Raw genomic sequence first — 14,322 nt, 5'->3', positions numbered from 1 at the left:
ACATGTATTTATTTTAGCTGTCAACTGCAATTATAACCAGGATCACACATAGGCGGACGAACTGCAGCACAAACCGCAGCAGCAGCAGCTCTCGGTGAAAACACACAGGCAATTCAAGATCATCTCAGTCTGTTTTATTTCCATGTGTAGAAGCAAATGGACTTTGCACGATTTCACAACTATGAAAAAATAAGGCAGCTAATCAAGATAGCACTGCAAGCTTTCTTCACATTTTTTTTTGGCTCACAATTACAATGGCTACAAATTCAAGCAACAATTCATCAAGCATACAGGTTGAACAAGGGTGGTCATCCCCTCCCTGTAGATGGGGCTCTCACTTCCCAGATCCAACTTCCTCTGTTTAGGCAAAGATTGTATAGTCTTTAATATTAATAATAATAAAAAAAAAAAAGATAAAGTGTTTCTGTTGGTAAGTGATTGATTAAATAAAAAATAGAGAAAAAGATTTAAAAGATATCCATTTCAAACCTGGACGTTTTAAGCTGTGCTGTGTAGGCCAAGAGAAACTGCAAACTGGTTCAGGCAACAGTAGGAAAAAAGCTAGCAAACAGTTGAAAGAGCTCCACAGACGTTCTTTGTAAAAATTAATGTTTGTCTTCATGGTTTAATGATGCATGCTTACTAAATTAATTCTAAAAATAAATAAACAAAATGAGAAATAAATTTAAAACCAAGGCAAATCACCCCCATCAACCCACCCCGCCCCGCCCATCCACCTTTCTAAGTTGTCTCTAGTACTTTGTGCCACGTTGAACTACAGCCAGTCTTATAGTAGGCTACTGGTCTATCAACACAAATCAGGGGCTTGTATGAAGTTGGCCTCCCAGTGGGAGATAGGCAGCAGAGGATGGTCTCTGCCTGTGAGAGGGAGAGAAGCTTTGAGATCCTGACGCAAGAGTGGTGGAGGATGACGATGATGTGACAGATGCCGCTTGTGGTGCCTGATACCTAGAGACCGCAATAAAGACAGACTTACTTATCGTCAAAGATCCATATGTTTGATTTATCATCACATAATGTAGCTATCTATAGAATTTCACTGATGTTTTTCCTCACCAGGACTGGGATTTCCTGACCCGCGACGAGGCACCGCTCCTCTCTCTAATGGGAACAGTCGCCAGAAGATCCCGCATCAGCCGTGGAGAAAATGCCCTCTCCAGGTGAGCTCCATTAAGGTTCAAGGTGAACATGGTTGGTGGAGACATGTCTAACTCCAACAGCATGATATTCTCAGCCTGTGAAAAGAGACAGTAAAATTGCAGTTTTAATAGAACAGCTAGGCTACTCGTATACAAATAGTGTATTTTCCAGCTGCCTGTTGTCTTGTAGTTTTTAGTTGCATCTGTTTGTTGTAAAAAAGCAAATTCAATATTTATTCATAACTCCTCCATCTGCTCCAGCGCAGCTCCCCTTTCCTTCAAAGTTTCTATTATGAAACATCTTGAGTAAATTCTCACTTTTATTAACAGTCTCTTATAATAACACAAGACAGTGCACTACAAAGCTGAACTGACCTACATTTTTAAACTTAGTGCAACAGAGTGTGGAACAAAGCATTGGGAGCCAACATCATTGAAAATACTACTATTAAAATGCAGACTTATTTTTATGACTGTCTATGAACCATCAAAGTACTGGAAGGTAATGTCATCCACTTCCACTTTAATTAGTAGAAAATGTTCTTGCTTTGTGACATTACATTGATTTATCACTAGCAAAAGATGCAACAGTTCAAGCTGTGAAAGGTTTCCATGGCTACTACCATCCTCACATCCTCCAGCTAAGAAGAAATATGGTGCCTAATACCAGTATTTTACATGTCTTTCGCTCTCTCTTTGCTGTACTTTTCCCAACTGAGCTCATGAATGCCCAAACACTGACCTGGTATCTAGATGGGGCCCCAGTTGCTGTGGCAACTGCCATCTGTGCATATTGGCTGATTGGCCTCTTGTACCCCACAGCCGAGAGAGGCCTTCTCTTGACCTGAGTGGGTGCACTGGGATAAGGACACGGGAGAGGAAGTATCTGGAGTCAGTTGAATACATGTAGACTTAGTTAAGTGGTTAAGATGTGAGTTTCTGAAAAAGCCCCATATATGGTCAACTAACTGATCAGCTGCCACCAGAAAAACAATTATTAGTCCTATTTTCCTTATGACATATTCAACCTAAACTGTTTCTGTAAAAAAAAAAAACAATGAAACAAGTCTATCTGGAGTCCTTGGTAGAAAAAAGATTCACTGTCTGTTAATGTGAAATCTAATAAGAGCTGAAAAACTCTCTTTGTCATCTCCTGGTGGTAACATCTCATTACAATGCAAAAGCCTTTGGCATTAAAACAATAAGAGGTGGTATAATCACATAAAAATCTACTTCAGTAAGCTCTTGTGTCATCTATCTGTGACTTGTTTTATGAAAATCTTTCAGTTCATTTATTCATTTTACAAACTTAACCCTCTGTGAACTTAAACTCTATACTTTTGTTACTGATTTCCTACATGTCATAGTTGACTGACAGCCCTTAGAGCAGGAATGCACATTCAGTTGTATATGGCGGCCAAAAGAACTATAATAGCTACAGAGTAAATGTTTTCCCTGTTGTAACAAAGGTTGCACCACTGACAGACCACATAACAAAATCTATCTCACTACTACATTGCAATGCATTTTGGTCTTTTTGAATAGCTCGATTTGAAGGTGCTGATTTCAAATTTGTTCTGAGGATTTTTTTTCCTCCTCTGTCTCTAATGTACCACATGCAGTATCACATGTCAGCGCAGTGAGATGAGTTCACTGACCTCTCTGATGGGATGACTGGCTGGAGTCTCCACTGATCCTCCTCACTGTCAAAGTGCAGCCTGTTCATAATCTTGTTCTTTTCCTCCGGAGGTATAAAATTCTCAATTAAGAGATATCTGAAACATGTAATACAAGTATGTGTCATCTGAGAAAAGAGGTCATTTCCGTATAATTTTACATGTTAATAATTACAGGTAAACTCACCAAACCTGATACTTTGGGTTACATATTAAGTTAGTTACACTTTCATTGCATAGCTAGCTTCTTGTCCTACCCTGATTTGTGAGTTATATGTTCATAGATTTCAGTGTACTGTAGACAAAGTTTAAAAAGTTAAATATTTTAATGTTAATACATCTCTATACTATACTATACTATACTATACTATACTATACTATACTATACTATAAAACATATTGCATCACAGTGACTGTGAAGAAATTCAGTCTGATAAGGCAAGGCCATGTGCAAGGTGTTGTTTTTGAAATAAAAATTAATCACTGCAATTGTTGGGTGTGTAATTACCTAAATTAGTTTTAAAGTTTGATATAAAATATGTTGTGATGTTCAACTGTTATGATGTGCAGACAATCTGCTATTGTGCAGATACTTGTGCAAAATACTGTGCATAAAACAAAATCAACATAGGACAATCCTAACAACAGGATATGGGCAGGATTATGTGCAACAACAAATTAATTGTAATTGTGCATTATTATATTGTAAAAAAAAAAAAAAAAAAAAAAATTACACAAAAGACAAACATGTTAAAGACATGATAACATGTATCTGTGTGTATTTACTGACGTGGGTCATGAACTTACTTGTACTTTAGCTCTCTGGTGAGCTCATTCTGTGTCTGTTCAAGCTCCTGTCTGGTCATGACATGTTCATCAATGACATCTTTTATCTCCCCCTTCACCAACTGCAGTTTGGTATACAACTGTACACAACAGGGACATATGAATTATTAGTGTCATTGTTTACATGAGGTACCAGGGAGGCGGATTGCGGAGATGTATCAGAAACTGACAAGACATCCATTACGACTAACTTAATTTCTGTGTTGCCTAAAGACACAAGTGACCAAAATGTTCTCCGCCCACCAGAAATGAGAAATTAAATTATTCCTCAACACCAGAAAGTAAGAGCTCTGTCCAGAGAGACATGGATTCACAAGTGTGGCCTCTCCTGGTGATGTCTCTCTTGAAAACAAAAAAGGATCCTTGTTCGCAAATAGGATTACAGTAACTGATTGAATAATGGTTTAATCCTTAAAACACATCAGTGGCTGAGCTTTTGTGATGATGACATTGGAGCAAATCAGTGCGTGTGGGTGTGAGTCATCTTACCCTCTTCAGCTTCTTTGTCTTGAGCTCTATCTCCTGCTGCATGGAGGAGAAGGTTTCCTTCATTTCCAAGGTCTCCTCATCCTGCAGCATCATCTGCTGCTGCATCTCCCGCTCTCTTCTTATCTACAAATCACAGACAACCATTTAGCTCAATTTAATTTTATTACAAGAAGTACACCCTTGATAATCAATTCAGGATCCAATCTGTGTGTGAGATCAGAGAACTTGCAATTATGCTTGTATAAACATGAACTGAAAAGTGGCAGTGAATAATATTTTATATTTATATTAAATTTTGGGGAAAATATGCATTTAATCATTCCTGTTATTATAAACTACAAATTACCTGTTCTGCAATCTCCTGCTTCTTCAACTCCAGCATTTTCTGTTGTTCATTAGTGTGATCAATTATAGTCTTTCCTCCGACTAACAGCTTGCTCTCCATCGTCTGTGAACAAAGAAACACAATAAATTATTTATGCAAATCTTTTCTTGTTCCACTGGGGTCACATTTATCACTGTGCTCTTTAATAACAATGCACGGTACCTTATACTTCTCTATGATCTTCTCCACAGCATCTTGATCCCACTGCATGTCCTCCACGCTTTTCCTGTGTTCATTCAGGGGCTTTAACTTCTCGCTGCCTCCCTGGCAGATCAGACTCTTGTGGACGTCGCCTCCCTCTTTCATGTAGTGTTTCTCATCCCATTCCTCCGGCAAAGCCTTCCAAATATCCACATCCCGCTCTTTAAGGAACTCCTCTTCCAAACCAGCCATGTTTTTACTCAGTCTTCTACTATTCCTCTTCCTCCTCCTCTCCTTTGCCAGCATCCCCTGCTCCTCCAGCTGGGCTTTCAAGCGTGCAATCTCCTCCTGAAACTCCCTCAGCAGGGCATCTTTGGGGTCCTCATTGATCCGAGGTTTGTTCTTTATATTCTTGGCCCTGCTGGCGTACCTGAGTGTGGCCAGGGACTCACTGAAATGCTTGTGCGAAGGCCCCACTGTTGCTATCATGACAGTCTTTGCATTGCCGCCCAGCGAGTCCTGGAGCAAGCGGGTCAGCTTGGAGTCTCTGTAGGGGATGTGGCTGCTCTTGCCATCCACCAGAGCTGAAATGACATTCCCCAGTGCTGAGAGAGACAGGTTGATTTTGGCAGCCTCCTTCATCCTCTTCCCTTTTGCTCCGGTCTTGCTCTGGCGCTCGCTGCCAGCCAGGTCGACCATGTTCAACTTCCCGACCCGGATGTGGTCCTCTCCATCTGGCCCTACCTCGCTGCACTCCACGGTGATGACAAAAATTGCATGAGACCTGGAGCTGCGTTCGTTCATGTTGGTGAACCCCACAGACCTGGACTGGTTTCCCAGGTTCATCACATGTTCGATCTCAGTGGCGTTCTTCGTCACCACCGAGGACAAGCCTTTGACATAAACCCCAGAGTCTGGGTTTTCTTTTAGCTCCAGTTTCTTGTTGTTATCTTTGCACAGCAGATCTCTGACTTCCTCCTGGTAGATCTCAAGGTAGGATGACCTCACCAGGTATTTCTGGTTCTGAGTTCTGGATATCTGTGTGAAAATGTGCTGAAATGAATTTGGTATCACCCCTCTCTTCTCTGGATCATGCCCCACCCCTTGCATGGTGAATGTTTTACCTGTCCCGGTCTGTCCATAGGCAAATATAGTCCCATTGAAGCCTTGCAGCACGGACTCCACCAGAGGTCTCACCGCATCATCGTAAATGTCGCTTTGTTTTGAATCCCAGCCATACACGGAGTCAAACGTGAACACTTTCATCGGCTCATCAGGTGGTGCCTTCGGGTTCCTGATGGTGATCTGTCCCAGTTTGTCATCAATCTGCAAAATGTTTTCACTCTCCGCTGTCTCTTTCCTGCTGAGCGGCCGGCAGCGGACCACCACCCTGACCGCCTCACAATGTTTACTCTTAGACATCTTTAGGCCACTATGAAAAAAAAATACAACAACAACAACAAAAAAAAATCAGACCTGTCCCTCACCACGTTAAAAAGGCCATCATCACCATTATTATTATCATCGTCATCCTCGGGCGGTGGCTGCACCGTTCAGCGCCTTCCCTCCTCCGTGCAGGTGCAGCAGCGGCAGAAGGAGACAGTCACACCTCATGTGAGCCGCTCTGAGCCGCTCGGATCTTCCACATGAGGCGGCTGCTCCTCCGCCCCGAGCATCTTCCAGAAAAGGATGCGATGTCACAGGATGCTAAATAGGAGGATGCTGCTGCTGCTGGAGGAAAAACACACACACACACACAGCCAGCCAGCCAGCCGGCCCAGCCCAGCCCAGCCCACACAGCCTCCCCGCGGTACACACCCTGCTCTGCGGACAATGGAAACCAGACATGTGACCTACGCGACGAATTGGATTTGAGTAAAAGCTTGTCATGGTCCTTCCACGGCGATGGTGTAATTTTGTGATGTTTTGATAAATTAACTCTATGTTTAACCAGTACGTGAACGCACCAAGAAGAAAAAGAAAAAAAATTAGAGAAAAAACAACTTCGATTCAATAACAAAACATTTATTCAAGCTTCACATTTACATCACCGTTCAAACCAGGCCAGGAAATCTTTTAATGTACAAAAAGATAAAGACACTTGCTGAAGCATACTGGTAGACATTCATCAGTAATGACAAATCAATTTGTCTGTTGGAAAATATTTGAATTACTCTGTCTCTGCAGTGTCTTTCAATGCAATGTGTGAATAATTAGGCTTCTTATGATCCTTAATCTATACACCATCATGTAAATCAATATTGTTAAAGTACAATAAAAGAAACATGATTTGTTACTGCAAATATTACAACCCTCAAGTTTATTAGGTACACCCAGCTAAAAATAATGCACTGTTTTAAAGAGGTGTTGATTCAACTGTATTCACTTGCGTAAAGAGCACTTCTATGTTATTGCTGTACAACACCACAATCATGCAAAAATGATCATACAGTTGAAACAGTCCCAACAAACGCTGGATGTTATAAAAATAACATTTTTTTTGCAGGACATCATTTTTTGCTAGGTGTACCCAATGAACTGGAAACTAAGTGCATCTTCAACCTGTTTGCCTCCACTCATGTAGCAGGCTTTATTATGAACTACTGGCACGCGTGGTGAGTCGGTCACTTGTGAAATCTCTTGCTCGAATCCTTTGCGTGATCCAGCAGGAGTTGGCATGGAGTGAAGTGATTTCCGTAGACGGCTTCGTACGCCCTCATCTTCTCCACCAGTTTGTCTGCACCGAAGGAGTCCACAAAACGGAACGGACCTGGAAGCAGTAAAACTTTGTTTAGATAGAATACGAGACATCTGACCTTTCAAAATATAGATGAAATAGTGCAACGGGAGAGACTTTAGGGAGGTAATGCTTTTCCCCCACTGACAGTATACAGACACAGAATAAGAAGCCCTGGTGGACATGACACTAAGGCTGATTTTCTGACCTCCGAGGAAGGGAGGGAATCCCAGTCCAAACACAGCCCCAATGTCTCCTTCCAAGGGGTTGTTCAGAATACCCTCCTGCAAACACATCACGGCCTCGTTGACGAAGCGAGAAACAAGCCTGTACTGCACATCAGAGTCCGACGAACTGTAAAAACAGAGTATTTCAAAAGGTTAAACAAGAACAAGTTTAACAACTATAACATGTATGCAAAATATTGAAGTTTTGAATAGAGCAACTAAGACTTTTGCAGTTTCTGCAGTGTCATCTTACACAGCAGGATTTGGTGTTATCCTGTATTTCTCAAGGATCTCTCCGATATCTGGGTTGACCTCTTTCACTTTGAGCCCCGGCTGGTAGACGTAGCAACCCTTTCCTGATTTACGGCCTGATGGGGATATGAAAGTGACAAAATAAAATAATTGTACAACACATGGTAAATATTAAATAGATTAAATATTCAAGTGTGACCGAGTCCTACAAAGTAACTCCCCATACCCTTAAATCCCATGTCCACCATGGTCTTCAGAACCTCCACATTTCCACCACCAAAGCGTGAGCCGAAAGCTTTGCCAAGATCCTCTGCCACATGGGCGGCTACGTCAATGCCGACTTCATCAGCCAGTGTGGCTGCACCCACAGGGAACCCAAAGCTGGTGGTGAGTCCATCTAACTTCTTGGGGTCAATTCCTTCCTGTGAATGCACAATGGACTAATCAATATCCTGTATTTATAACATCTATAACTTATGCGTATGCTTTGTTCGAGTGAGCCAACTCTGCCCCATGTTGCTACACAATAAAGAAAGTATTAACAGCTACAGCTTGTACTGTTGCTACCAACCTGAAGTACTCGCACAGCTTCAGCCAACATTGGAGCCAAACACCTTGTTGTATAGAATCCAGGTCCATCCTGCAAACACATTGGTGTCAAGATATTAGTGCAGTGCAATATGTTATATTTAATTAGGGATTTATTTAAAAAAAAAATGTGAAGATCATTTCAAAGTTGTTGTTTTTTTTAAAGAAACCAAAGCTGACCCCAACAACGATGATGACTTTGCCTTGCTTCAGGCCGACGGCCACAGCAGAGGCTGTAGTGTCCTTTGACGTCTTATCAGTGGTTATAATCTCCAGCAGCTGCATCTTGTCGACTGGAGAGAAGTAGTGCATTCCAATCACCTGAGGATACAGAGACAAACGATGTTCAGAAACACTGTCTTACAAGTTAGAGGCAAACAAAGATTTTCAAATTATGACGCTCCCTTGCACATACCTTGTCTGGTCTCTTGCTGCCAGCAGCAATGTCCTTGATGGGCAGAGCGGACGTGTTGCTGGCAAATATGCAGTGAGGGGGGACCACCTGCAGGCAGATGTCTGTTAGCTCAAAGTCACAGCTCAGTCACAACTATAAAACCATTGTGAGTACTTTGTGTTTGTAGGCAATGTTTAAGTCTCTTCAGTCACACTTACAGCCTCCACTTCCTTCAAGACGGCATGCTTGATGTTAATGTCTTCAAACACAGCTTCAATGACCATGTCGGCCTTTTCAAAGCCACTGTAATCCAGCTTGCCAGTCAAATTGGACAGTATGGAGTCTCTCTCAAATGATGTGATGTTCCTCTTTTTGGTCTTATCGTTGAGCCTTGTTGGAAATAAAGGTTGAAATGATTCATCAGCATACAAACACACATTTCAACTTCCAGCGGTGATTTGAAAGATTGAGATGCTTCTGTCATCTGGCTCAGTTACTTTAGCTACCATTTTTAGATACAGGGTGGCCCTATTTTAACCATGCAGGCACAATGACACATGCAAAGCAGCACATTTGGCCACATGAACTGCGTATCTTCAAGTGCTATTTTGGTTCACGTAGGTGCAGCAGCACAAAGTGCCAAATGGCTGAAGGCTGTGCGATATAAATCAAAGGATGTGGGGATTATTACATTCCATATTTTGACGCATGACATGATAGCAACTCCACAACTGGAAAGAGGTTTGCCCAGGAAATCAGCTCTAACCTGCAGCCAGATGTAGGATGATGTAGGTTTTTTATTCAACAATAGACGACAGAATTAAATGATAAAAATGCTATTGCAATGACATTTTTTTCCAGTTTTATTTCTACTATTGTTTTGAATTGCCAAAATGCAAAACATTAAATGCTGCTTGTACTAAAAAGAAAACTGGAAAGCAGCAGCAGTAAGTTAGTGTCAATTACTAAATTGTTGGAACATTGACTGAGGTGGTTGTTGTGCTGCCATGAAAGTAGGGTCCTTGATCTGTTAAATATCCATGAGCAGAATGAATAAAAGTTTGCAGTGATAGATCACCCACCCTTTGTAAACCTGCTGCTCTCCCCGGCCCAGTCCAGCCACTGTAGTGTCCTTCAGGATTGTGTGCACACCTTTGTCCACCGTCACCTGAGCAATACCTGCTCCCATCAGACCTGCTCCCAAGATGGCAAGAGTCCTGATGGTTAAAACAAAAAGAAGAGGAAAAAAAGACAGACAATTTATCTACCATGTTAAAAGATACAGGGCACATTAAACAATACAAATATTGACCCTTATACTTTAGTTAGAGTACAGCAAAGACACAAGGTGCTGTTTGAAAGGATAGATCTGTCAGCATGAGTAGCAGACCTGGATTTGTACCAGTAGAGAAGTATTTGACTATGACCAAACACACTGGTCTGAATGTCAAGTTTAGGTTGAACATGTGCTCACTGTCGACAAATCACAGAGATCACCACATGAACATGACAGTCACTTACTTCACTTCTCTTTCAGGAGTACCAAAGCGGTTCTTCTTGCAGGCAACTTGACCGTGGTACAGACCAATCAGAGCCCCTGATTCTGAGGTTCTTGCCAAATGACCAAAGTTCTGTCATACACATGGAAATCAGTGATGGTCACTTACAAAGCATTACTGTGAATGCAAACTTTACAGATGACAAAGGGTGACAAATTTACCTGAGACTCAGCCAAGTATCCAGCAACAGGACCTTGTTCTACTCCAGTCTTCACACACTGAGAAAAAATAAATGACAGTTAAATTTCAGGTCATGTCAAAAGAATAAGAACAGGAAGTCTACTGCAGGATTTCCACATCAAGTTAAATCTCATCTCTCAAATCTATCTTTAAAGTTGTTGATTAGAAGGAGCTTTTACTTACATCAATGATTTTCAGGGGTGCTGGATAAAGTCCCTTGCTCATTTTCATAACTTTACCGTGGACAGTTTTGTAAATTTGATTCCGGACAATCCCAAAGCTCATAATGTAGTCTTGAAGTTCTGTAGAGAGATGAAATGTATTATTTATTCAATTTAAGATAAAACAAACACAAGTGTCTACAAATCAAGACAGTGCTCAATAAATGAAGCACCAACTTACTCTGCATCCTTCCTTTCTCTTTGCGCAGAGGGATCTTCTTGCTGACGATTCCTTTGGCACATTCAATGGCAACTTCCTCGAGGTAGTCGATTGTTCTCTCCTCTGGACTCTTCAGGCCAGGTCCTATGATTCAAGCAGAGGTAACACAAAAATAACATTGATTAATCTTAGCAAAACATCTTTATCACGAACAACAACTCATCCACAGTGCAACGCTGATCAAAAAGCAAATAAACAAGTAGGAATATTTTAAGACTACTGAATTAAACAAGTTAAGTGATTTATTAATCACGTGCGAGTCAAGATATCTTTTTACCTAGAGGGTCTACGAGCTGGTCAACAAGACCCATCTTCTTGGCCTTATCTGCTCTGATGTTTCTTCCAGTTAGCATCATGTCAAAGGCACTGGGTAGCCCAACCTAAAAGGTAACAGAAGTAAACATGTAAACTGATCTACTAACAAAGAGCTATGTGTAGTCCAAACAGTGAGGCGTGGGAATGGAAATTGTGATCAAAATATTGTCACATCTATGTTGAAACTAAAGGGAAGAAACAACCAGGAAGTGAACAGCGATGTGAAGATATTCTTTGAAATGAGAGAAATTAGGGGTAGGATTTCAGTACAAACCATTTTAGGGAGTCTCTGAGTACCACCAGCTCCAGGTAAAAGACCCAGCATTACTTCAGGAGTACCAAGAACTGTTTTCTTGCTCTTTGTTGCAACTCTGTACTGGCAGGCAATGGCAAACTGAAATGTAAAACGAACAATTGGATATCATGTTATTGTCAAATATTTCCAGGGAAGTTTAACATGTAGTTTGCTGCTGAAATGTTTACCTCTAGGCCTCCTCCTAAGCATGAGCCATTGATGGCAGCAACAACAGGTTTGGGAGATTTTTCAATCAGCTCAAACATCTTCTGCCCTTCCTGAGAAAGTGTGGTGACCTCCTCTGCACTGCTGCAGCCCTGGATCATACTGCATGAAAAGTAGAATATATGAGAAAAATATGTAGAAATTCAAAAGACACAACAAACCTCTTGGACTTTTCCTTTAAAGACAATGACAGAGCTTAATCCTACAAACATTTCAATATGGACAGTGGATTTAAGGGCATCTCACTTACTTAATATCAGCTCCTGCAATGAAACACCCTGGTTTTGAAGAGATTAGAACAGCACTGTGAACAGCATCGTTTGTCCACACTTCATTCATTACTTCTGCCATCTCCTTTTGCATCTGGACTGACAAGGTGTTAACCTGAGGGGATATATCACAATATAGGTTCACCTTTCATCCCAGCAGTGAAAACTGTCAGACTTTAGTCTTAATGATCTCTTACCTTGGAGTTTGGGTCATTAATCCGTACAACAGCAACATCGCCCTTGACTTCATAGTTCACATGTGTGCGGGCTAAAAATAAAGGGAAGATAATGTGTAGTGAGAAAATAATTGTGTCAGGGTGACTTATTTTTAAGCAGACGATATTTAAAGAGCAGGCACTTTTAACACATACTGTATAAATGTGTATATGGGTTTTGGATTACCTAACATGGCAGGAGCTATGGAGAAGGTACGAAAATTATTGCCTGTAAAAACATGAAGCAAAACAAAAACACAATATATTATATATTATCCAGTGCAACAACAAGTTTTATAAATACACAAAAACATTGCATTTAATCTTAAAAACTGTAACCCCCCCAAAAAAATCCTCATACAGCTACATGACATGTATACGAGACGCTCAGATAATACTGCCGTGACCTCAGACAGTCTCTGCCATACTGTGCAATCCAGTGGAAAATGACCCTTCACCTAGATTCCCCGCCTACCACAGAGTCACTGTAGCCATCACAAAGGCGAATGAATGGCACAGGTCTTCATAATATATCCCTTTTTAAACTGCGTTAACCTCGCCTCAACTACATTGACAGGGACAATGCATAATAAAAAGTGGAAGCTCAAAGTCTGTTTTAAACTTTTATTTCGAGATCAACCCTCCCCTCCTCCTCCTCCTAACTTACGTGACTCCGTAGTAGCCAGCTAGCTAGCATTAATAGCAAGTTTGCGAACAAGTCGTAACTGAAAAGTACAATAAAAGGTGAACCTGTCAATTATAAATATAAGCAAATGTCCATTGGGGCGTATGTTTGCTGTAAAAAAAAAATAATAATAAAACAAACGACTGTGTTCATTTTCTGCCACACGTTTCTGTATAACATACTAGTTGAAGCTAACAGCTACTCTAACAAGCTAATCTACGACACTTGGCGTATGTCACGCTGCTTTTCCTCGTAACGTTAATTTAAAAACATAACAGGTGCAGTTTCTACCTGTGAAGAGGGGATATCTTCTTGATGTCAATCTGGAGAGAACACCAAGGGCTCGAACACCAGCCATCTTGGGAGCGGAGGTCAGTCAGCTGCAGTGGGTGAAGTGAAGCTAACTAGCTCGGTGGTGTGTCAGTGTGGGGCTGCCTGCCTGCTGCTATCATTCAAGAAATTCAGAGTGCTACTTGTGCTACTTCCTGAAACGCCGGCTCAATCGAATCCAACGCTGATTGGTTCTTGTGAAAAAATCTCGCACACCATTGGCTAATTCTGAGGAACTCGCAGCTCATTGGACGTTGAAGCACCACAAAACGACAAGCGATTTGTCAACTCGGCACCTTCCTTACCCTTACCTGGTATCCCCGTGTCACTCAAGTTGATCTTTCTTAGATATTGTTCAGGCAAATATAAGACTATATATTATAGTATTGTTATTTAAATAATATAATTATAAATACAAAAAAGAAAAATGCTATCGCAGCACTACCACAAGGAGGAGGCAGAAAGCAAACTTCAAACTAAAAATAAACTTCTATTTATTTGGTTGTTTGTTAAAAAGGCTGCACATTCCAGAAAAAGGGTTTTTTATCTAACTTTTACTAATCCAAAGACGGTATATCTTTGACATAATACAAATAGTCTATTTCTACACAAAACTCTCAATAGGTGATACCCTTTTGATGCCTTGCTTTACACCCTTCAGTAGGGGAATGTCAACCCCCAAAAACCAACAACTGTGTGTAGCTTACTTATTTTCTTGTTTTCATTTCATTTGATTTTTTTTTCATAATTATATTTGTGTTGAATAAACTTACACTGTATATGTGGATATGGAAGAAACATTTTTTTTTAATAAAAGTGGTTATTCCGAATACAAGTAACTAGATACATACACCACAGCCTCTTTTCTGTGACAGACATTTCCAGTCCATACAAAATGAAAACAGGTTTATAT

At 40.9% G+C, this 14,322-nt stretch overlaps 2 protein-coding genes across 2 annotated transcripts; both read right to left on the bottom strand.

Annotated features, from left to right (window-relative positions):
* Positions 1-112: 112 nt before the first annotated feature.
* On the bottom strand, positions 113-6,547 carry LOC146963445 (kinesin-like protein KIF3B). The gene is made up of 8 exons (XM_085768490.1): positions 4,719-6,547; positions 4,518-4,619; positions 4,172-4,294; positions 3,644-3,762; positions 2,819-2,935; positions 1,903-2,017; positions 1,078-1,256; positions 113-969 (listed from the first exon to the last, which is right to left on the bottom strand). The coding sequence occupies exons 1-8, from the start codon at positions 6,117-6,119 to the stop codon at positions 819-821; spliced, it is 2,307 nt and encodes a 768-aa protein (XP_085624616.1). The 5' UTR covers positions 6,120-6,547; the 3' UTR covers positions 113-818.
* Positions 6,548-6,701: 154 nt separating this feature from the next.
* hadhab (hydroxyacyl-CoA dehydrogenase trifunctional multienzyme complex subunit alpha b) lies at positions 6,702-13,507 on the bottom strand. Its single transcript, XM_085768131.1, has 20 exons — positions 13,371-13,507; positions 12,582-12,623; positions 12,377-12,447; positions 12,161-12,294; positions 11,874-12,012; positions 11,665-11,784; positions 11,353-11,455; positions 11,037-11,159; positions 10,818-10,936; positions 10,616-10,672; positions 10,417-10,526; positions 9,978-10,112; positions 9,114-9,285; positions 8,917-9,003; positions 8,682-8,822; positions 8,485-8,553; positions 8,140-8,335; positions 7,915-8,029; positions 7,643-7,788; positions 6,702-7,467 (listed from the first exon to the last, which is right to left on the bottom strand). The coding sequence occupies exons 1-20, from the start codon at positions 13,435-13,437 to the stop codon at positions 7,322-7,324; spliced, it is 2,292 nt and encodes a 763-aa protein (XP_085624257.1). The 5' UTR covers positions 13,438-13,507; the 3' UTR covers positions 6,702-7,321.
* Positions 13,508-14,322: the final 815 nt, after the last annotated feature.

The sequence above is a fragment of the Trachurus japonicus genome, chromosome 22 (genome assembly GCF_045865225.1).
Source record: "Trachurus japonicus isolate A0001 chromosome 22, Traja_1.0".
NCBI classification, from domain to species: domain Eukaryota; kingdom Metazoa; phylum Chordata; class Actinopteri; order Carangiformes; family Carangidae; genus Trachurus; species Trachurus japonicus.
Note: the sequence above shows the minus strand (reverse complement) of the source record. Positions and strands in the feature narration are given on the sequence as shown.

What these genes read in the sequence shown, in the direction of transcription:
- LOC146963445 (XM_085768490.1), bottom strand. Translation starts at nt 6,119, where the DNA reads ATGTCTAAGAGTAAACATTGTGAGGCGGTCAGGGTGGTGGTCCGCTGC. An exon ending in AGATCATAGAGAAGTATAAG is followed by an intron (nt 4,620 to 4,718) that starts GTACCGTGCATT and finishes CTTTGTTCACAG; the next exon opens with ACGATGGAGAGCAAGCTGTT. An exon ending in GTCAGGAAATCCCAGTCCTG is followed by an intron (nt 970 to 1,077) that starts GTGAGGAAAAAC and finishes TGCGGTCTCTAG; the next exon opens with GTATCAGGCACCACAAGCGG.
- hadhab (XM_085768131.1), bottom strand. Translation starts at nt 13,437, where the DNA reads ATGGCTGGTGTTCGAGCCCTTGGTGTTCTCTCCAGATTGACATCAAGA. An exon ending in ATTGCAGGAGCTGATATTAA is followed by an intron (nt 12,013 to 12,160) that starts GTAAGTGAGATG and finishes CTTTTCATGCAG; the next exon opens with TATGATCCAGGGCTGCAGCA. An exon ending in AGAGAAAGGAAGGATGCAGA is followed by an intron (nt 10,937 to 11,036) that starts GTAAGTTGGTGC and finishes ATCTCTCTACAG; the next exon opens with AACTTCAAGACTACATTATG.